At 34.5% G+C, this 7,947-nt stretch overlaps 1 protein-coding gene across 1 annotated transcript; it reads right to left on the reverse strand.

Annotated features, from left to right (window-relative positions):
- Positions 1-6,206: 6,206 nt before the first annotated feature.
- On the reverse strand, positions 6,207-6,515 carry LOC112406054 (60S ribosomal protein L36a-like). Its single transcript, XM_024754705.1, has one exon. The coding sequence runs from the start codon at positions 6,513-6,515 to the stop codon at positions 6,207-6,209; it is 309 nt and encodes a 102-aa protein (XP_024610473.1).
- Positions 6,516-7,947: the final 1,432 nt, after the last annotated feature.

Genomic DNA, 7,947 nt, shown 5'->3' on the forward strand with positions numbered 1-7,947 from the left:
CAAGAGAGAACAAAAAGGAAAAAAAAAGAAAAGAAAAAATAGGAGAAGCAAATGTAGAGCAATACAAAGTTCCTAGTTAATTTGCTAATTTTAGATCTAAATTTTGCTATTCATGAATTTAGGGCACCTTTATGTATTCATTCAACAGTTATGTTCTACTATGTGTCAGACATTGTAAAAGGTTCTGGAAGCAGAATGATGACTGATGTAAGAATTATCAAAACAGTGATACTACTGACTCAGATGTTTCAAACATAATGGTTTCATGTAACATGATCTCACTGTTAGTCATGTGGCAAGACAGGTTAACGGTAAGGGATGTCCTTCCTGTAAATATATGATATCACTCTGGTAGCTGGTGACTAAATCCAGTAGTCAAATATTGACCTAAGAATTAGGCTTATATTAAATTTAGCATTGCATGTGCCTTTATATTACTCTAAAGTCAATGTAGCTGATAAATATAGATGTCTACCAGAATTGTTGTACCTTCTTTGAATTTTCTATTATTTATTTCATTCTATGAATACAACTGTTAGTTTAGAGAGCATTAAGATATTAGGAGCAGACTTCTAATTTGAGAACTTATTGAGAACATAACGCCAGAAGGAAATCCATTGTGATTATCTTGAGGAGTGGTACTCATAATTCCTTCTGACTTTTCCTCATCAACACATGAAAAATTCATACATTTCAGATTTGACTTTTGAACGCTTATCTACAAGGAGTGGGCAGAACAGAGGTTGCAGTATGTGTTTATGTTAATAAGTCATAATATCTTTGTTGCTGTACAGTTCTCCCCTGACCTTTAGACTCATATAGTTACTGGACTGCTTGACATTTTCAAATGGATGCTTCATAGATATATCAAATAATATTTTCCAAAAGGAACTCTTGATTTCATTCAAGAAAGCTGATCCTCTTCTGGGATTTCCTTGCTTCAGTAATTGTTAAAACCACCCACCAAGATTCTCACGCTGGCAACTTTAGTGTGTTCGTCAGTCTCCCAAGTCAATCAATCTGCCACTCCTATTCTAAATATATCTTGTGCTTTTTCATTTTTCTCTGTCTACACTATGACTATTTTTTTTTAATTTTTTAAATTTAATTTTTATTTTATATTGGAATATAGTTGATCTACACTGTTGTGTTAGTTTCTGGTATACAGCTAAGTGATTCAGTTTTACATATACATATATTCATTCTTTTTCAGATTTCTTTCCCATATAGGTTATTATAGAATAGTGAGTAGAGTTCCCTGTGCTATACAGTAGGTCCTTGTTGATTATTTTATATACAGTAGTGTGTATATGTTAATCCCAAACTCCTAATTTATCCCTCCCATTTGGTAACCATATGTTTGTTTTTGAAGTCTGTGAGTCTGGTTCTGTTTTGTAAATAAGTTCATTTGTATCATTTTTTTAAGATTCCACTTATAAGTGATTCATATGATACTTGTCTTTCTCTCTCTGACTTACTTCACTTAGTATGATAATCTCTAGGTCTATCCATGTTGTTGCATACACTATGACTATTTGAATCCAAACTGCTTAAAGTATATCTTTCCTGCTAACCAGTCTCATCTTTAAATCTTGCCCTTATTTAAATCCTTTTTTAAACATAGCATCAGAGTAATCTTTTTAGATTATGAATTAGACAATATTATTCTCCTTAAAATTTTTTTCAATACATTCCACTTGTATGATGTCACCCAATTACAAATACAAATTCCTTACTGTGGCCTATCAGACTGTACATAATCAGGCCCCTTCATGCCTTTCAAATTTGTTTCTTTCTACTCTCTCTTCCATGTATGTTCTGGCCACTGTGGCCTTCTTTCAGTTTCTCATCTTTGTCCGTTCCTTTCTCACCAAGCTTGCCTTCACTGCTAGCTTTCTGTCTGAAAAAGTCTTTATGCTATGGATCTCAGGTTAAACTTTACAAAGACTTTTCCCAAACTATGGTAAGTTGTGTAACCACTGTTTATTATTTTATATTATTCTACCCTCAGTTATCATTTAAGTACCTTGTTTTTTAAATTTATTTTTTATTGAGGTCACATTGGTTTGTAACATTATATAAGTTTCAGGTGCACCCATGTTTCTACTTCTGTATACAGTACAAGGAGCACAAGTTTCAAAATGCATTTTATATATTCATCTATATCGACATACCTTTAAGTTGCCACATAATTGCACTTAAGTGTTAGGAAAGCATATTTAGCACCTATTTCTGCATTACTTTTAGAGACTATACCCCTCACACAAACAAAGCTAACCCACAAAACAAAAAATGTACATTACTAAGCAGTATGTGTTCATAATGCATAAATGAACACAAATAATTTGATAAACAATGCTGAAGTCATGCCCTATAGGTACTAGTGGCAGGTGTAGGCACTCAGCAAGGTGGCAAAGCACCCTCTCAACCCTGTCTGTGATGTCCCCTGAAATCCAGTGCCCACACTGACCAACACAGCACATTTCTGAGGAGTCTCTGCAAACACAAGGCTCACTTCAGAGTTTAACCACCAGCACAGGTGGAAATTCTGAATTTTTGGAGAAATTACGTTTTTAAAGAACTGGGTTGAAATAGGAAAAAAGTAATATATCTTAATTTCCTTTGTAGATCTAGTCATTTTGTTAGATTTGAAGTATAAAAATTATATCTTATATACTTGATTTACTTATGAAATTAAAATGGTTGGCATATTAAATTTAAAAGGATAGTTTGTGTAGACTCTAATTTCAAATTTACTATTGGGATTTAGGTATATTTAGTTGTTACAAATGGCACTGCAAGCTGCTGTGCTTAAAAAGTTAAACACCTTTTATTTTTTTCCTTATTTATCTGAAGTAGTAAATGACAGAGCAAATAAGAAACCAATATTATAATTAACCAAATCAACTCATCATGTTTTGTGGCCATGTTATTCACCATGTTGTCAAATGGATGTAGAAATATACAATTTCAGAAAAAGAGCTACGTTAATATATATGTAATATATATTATAAGTTAATATATATATTATCACACAAACAAAGCAAACCCACAAAATAAAAATGTACTTTACTAAGCAGTAAATATTCATAATGCAGAAATAAACACTAATAATTTGATTAAAGAATGTTTAAGTCATGTTCTGTAGATACTATCAATAGCTGCAAGCATAGGAAATCAGCAAATTGGCAAAGTACCCTCCTAATCCTGTGGAAGACACTAAGGCTGAGAATTTAAATATCATGATGGTAAGCAGGGGAGTCGGGATTTGAGACTTTCCCTATAATTTCCCTAGAACAAGCACAAGTTCTTTCTGTTGCTGATGCTTGGCAGATCCCAGACTAAGTTCCTGGAGCAACCCCTGAAGGAATGCCTTTTTTCCTCCAGCACTTTAAAGTTTCTGACATCCAGGCTAACTGTGCTGCTTATTTTGTAATCCAGTCAAGTGCAGCAGCAGTTTTATATTTCTGCCTTTGAATCTCAGATCCAAGAAACTGGCAGCAGCATGAATTCCTCATTGTAAAAGAATTGTAATGATCTGACTTTGTTGATGGGTTGACACCAATTTCAAGTTTTAGTCACATAAGACTTTTTTTGGTTAGAAATAAAACTAGTTGCAGAGGAGTGAATTTGAGGAGTAATATAAGAATATTTTAACTGAAACCTGATTTTTTATTAAAGATTTATAAAATATATTTAATTTTCCATTCCTAGAGACAGCCACCAAAAAGTATAGCTCCTTTGATTTTTATTCCCATCACTTCCCTCATTTTCCCTCAAGTCTGCTCTAAAATAATGTTCATAATCTGCTCCAGACTGTATTGTCCTGCACTTCCTCTTCTGAGAAAGGGACAGGGAAGAATCTCCTCACTTGGTGATAATTGGTTCATACTCAGGGATAAACTAATTAAGGGGAAATGGTTATATTAATAACACCTGTTTTTACCCCACATCTTAGTTTTTCTAATTTACATAAACTTATTTTATACAACTTTAAAAGAAATAATAGCAAATTTTATATAATGTTTATAATCATTCAGTTTAGTTCAATAGTGAGGACTTAGTATGGGCTATGGCTAGAGAAACTACTTTTGAGGAATATATAGTCTATGGAAGAACCAACATACAAAGAGAAAAAAATTACATCATAAGGTACAAATGCCATGAGACTCTCAAGACAGTAATTTTCTCAACTTGAAAATTCAAAGAACACTTATTGGTGGGTATAAGTAAAGCAGTCCAGGTGAATATAAGGGAGAGAGATTTCTGACAGAGGAAACTGCTTGAAATAAGGCAATCTAAGGTGTCAGGTATTGCTAGTTAGTATTCTGCTTCCCACTGTTTCTTTGAATCCCCAACACATGAGTGGGGCCTGGTGAAGAGCTGAGTCTCAATCTTTTTGCCATCGATAAGGTGAAACATTGTGGTGGAAAGTGGGGGTAGTTTGCATTCTGCCTTCCTCTCTTAACTGTGATGTAGGTCTATGGGGGTGGGGGTTTCCAAAGAGGGGCTGAGTTTCCACTCCCTGACTACATGCAGGAACTGGTACTTAAGTTGATGCCCCTAACCACTATGAAATCTAAGTCAGTCTCCTTTTCCTGCTACTTCAAGTGATATCTGGATTTGCTTGGGAACCTGTATGCTCTTTCTGGAAAATGTCATTATGAGAGGAGTAAACCTTTTCTTACCTCCTTGGTGCATGTTTGGCACCATCAGTCTCCAAATCTAAATTTTGGATGGGTTTTTCATCTCATCTCTTGGATGCCTAAATAGATGTATAGAGTGACAACAACTCAAATTGATTAAATCAGATTTCTCATCTGAAACTATGAAGGCCAATTTTTATGTACTGAAAAAAAAGGAATGTCAACCATAAATTCTACATATGGTGAACTTAGATGTAAACATCCTCAACAAAATATTAGCAAATCTAATCTAGAAATGAATAAAAATAATTACTGAGTCTGATCAGCTGGAATTTATTCCAGGTACATAAGTCTGGTTCAGCGTTCAAATGTCAATTAATGCAATGCACTATATCAGCAGGCTAAAGAAGAAAAATCACACGATCTTATCAACTAATTATGAAATAACATTTGACAACATGCAACAACTCTTCCAACTAGGAATGGGGTAGAGGAAGGGACTTCGTCTACTTGAAGAACATCTACCAAAAACTTGCAACTAATAAAACCCTTAACTGTGAATGACTGAGTGTTTTTCACCTAATATCAAGAGCAAGGCAAAAAAATCCAGTATCACTACCTTTATCTAACAATTACTGGAAGTTATTGTCAGTACAATAAGGCAAGGAAAGGAAATAACAGGTATATTGATTAGAGATGAATAAATAAAGCTGACCTACTTGTAGATGAAATGAATGTCTACATAGAAAACTCCAAGGAAACCATAAAAATCTATAACTAATAAATGAGTTGAGTATGATTGTAATATAGAAGATCATCATGCAAAAATCAATATAGCAGTTCTTTATACTAACAATAAACATGTAGAAACAAAAACAATTTACAATTGCTCAAAATAAAATAAAGTACTTAGGTATAAATGGAAAAACACGTACAGAATCTGCAGGCCTAAAATTACAAAATACTGATGAAAGGAGTTAAAGAAGATCTACATAAATGGAGTTATACTGTGCTCATGGATGGGAAAACTCAACATAATAAAGATGCTAATTCTCCCCAAATTTATATATAGGTCTAACAAAATCTCTACCAAAATCCCATCAAGATGCATTGTTAATATAAAAAAGGATTATTGCAGGGCTGCCCTGGTGGTGGTTGAGAGTCCGCCTGCCGATGCAGGGGACATGGGTTCGTGTCCCGGTCCGGGAAGATCCCACATGCCGTGGAGCAGCTGGGCCCGTGAGCCATGGCCGCAGAGCCTGCGCATCCAGAGCCTGTGCTCCACAAGGGGAGAGGCCACAACAATGATAGGCCTGCGTACCGCAAAAAAAAAAAAAAAAAAAAAAAAAAAAAAGGATTATTGCACAGATTTTATGGAAACGTAAAGGAACTATAGTAAACATATTTTAAAAATAAATCTGGAGGAATCACTATACCCAGTTTCAAAACTTCTTTTTTTAAGACTATCACTGTATTTATTCTCATACAATTTTTTTTACAGCTTCCACATTTTCCTCTTAAAAATAGAAGAACAAAAGATTCCCAAAGCTTAGAACTGGATCACTTGGCCCTTTCTCTTCTTATCTCCTCCGAGTTCAAAATGTTGCCACTCTTAATGGCCAGCATCCTCTTGGATCTGCAGTTGGGCTCAACACATTCAAGCCTCAGCACGATCTTCTTTGTACTTTTAGCCTTCTTCCAGAAAATTGGCTTTGTTTTCCCACCATAGCCACTCTGCTTCTGATCATAGAGCCTTTTTCCCTGGGCATACAGGGGATTTTTTCCCTTCTTATACTGGATCACTTTGTGAGGCTGATGCTTTCCACATTTCTTACAGAAAGTCATTCGGGTTTTTGGTGCATTGACCATCTTTGCAGTTAAAGGTGTCTTCAAGATGAAAACCAGAAGCCCGACGTCCACGTTCCTCGTTCCACTTGCTCGTCACAGGAAAGCTCAAGACATTTCCCATAGCTACTTTAACCAAGACTGTGTGGTATTAGTAGAGGGATTAGTACCTCAACGACACATAATAAAAACCCTGGAATACACTCACAATATAATTTTTTTAAAAGTTGCCAAAGCAATTCAATGGAGGAAGGATAGACTTTTCAGCAAGCTGTGCTGAAGCAAGTGGACATCCATAACAAAAAAATGAAACTTTCCCTATACCTTGTAAGAAAATTACTGCAATAGTTCATGAACTTAGGTGTAAAATGTGAAACTATAAAACTTTTAGTAAGAAAACAAAACAAAACAAAAAACATAGAGGAAGATCTTCAGGATCTAAGAAAAGAGGTCTTGGACTTGACACCAGAAGCTCAATCCAGAAGAAATAATCATTTTGACTTCATTAAAATTAACAACACTGGCTTTACAGAAAGTATTTGCTAAGAGGATGAAAAGATGATCTACAAACTAAGAGAAAAATATTTGCAAACTAATTATCCAAGCAAAGAATTAGTATGTAGGAATATAAAGACATCTCAAAGCTCGAGTAAACAAAAAGCAATATAATTATAAATGAGCAAAATGTATGAAGAGTATATCACTAATAAGGAAATGCAGATCACAAACAAACACATGAAAAGAAGTTCAACATCATTAGCAAATAGGGAAATGAAAATTAAACCATATTTAGATAACACTACACACCTATCATAATGGTTATAATAAAAACTAGTAAAAACACCAAATAGTGATGAGGCTGTGGAGAAACTAGATCATTTATACATTGCTGGTGGAAACGTAAAATGATAGAGCTGTTGTGAAAAGCAGTTTGATAGTTTCTCTTGATTTTTTATTTTTCTGTTTTTCAAAAATAGACTTTACTTCTAGGTCCCTTTAAGTTCACAGCAAATTTGGGGAGAAGGTAGAGAGATTTCCTGTATACCCTCTGCCTTGACATATGCAGAGGCTGTCCCATTATTAAACAAAACAGTGGTACATTTGTTATAATTGATAAACCTACATTGACACCTCATTATCACCCAGAATCTATAATTATACTAGGGTTCGCTCTTGGTGTTGTACATTGTATGGGTTTGGACAAATTTATAATGATATGTAGCTGCCATTATAATATAGTATAAAGTAGTTTCACTGGTCCTTAAAAGTCCTTGGTGCTATGCCTATTTATCCCTGTCTCCCCCAACCTCTGACAACCACTGATCATTTTATCGTCTCCATAATTTTTCTTTTCTAGAATATCATATAGTTGGAATCATACAGTATGTAGTCTTTTTAGATTGCCTTCTTTCACTTGGTTATATGCATTTAAGTTTCCTCCAATGTCTTTTTATAA

Source organism: Neophocaena asiaeorientalis, unplaced genomic scaffold (assembly GCF_003031525.2).
Source record: "Neophocaena asiaeorientalis asiaeorientalis breed wild unplaced genomic scaffold, Neophocaena_asiaeorientalis_V1.1 scaffold379, whole genome shotgun sequence".
Classification (NCBI taxonomy): domain Eukaryota; kingdom Metazoa; phylum Chordata; class Mammalia; order Artiodactyla; family Phocoenidae; genus Neophocaena; species Neophocaena asiaeorientalis.

Coding starts and splice junctions, on each gene's coding strand:
- LOC112406054 (XM_024754705.1), bottom strand. CDS start 6,515: ATGGTCAATGCACCAAAAACCCGAATGACTTTCTGTAAGAAATGTGGA.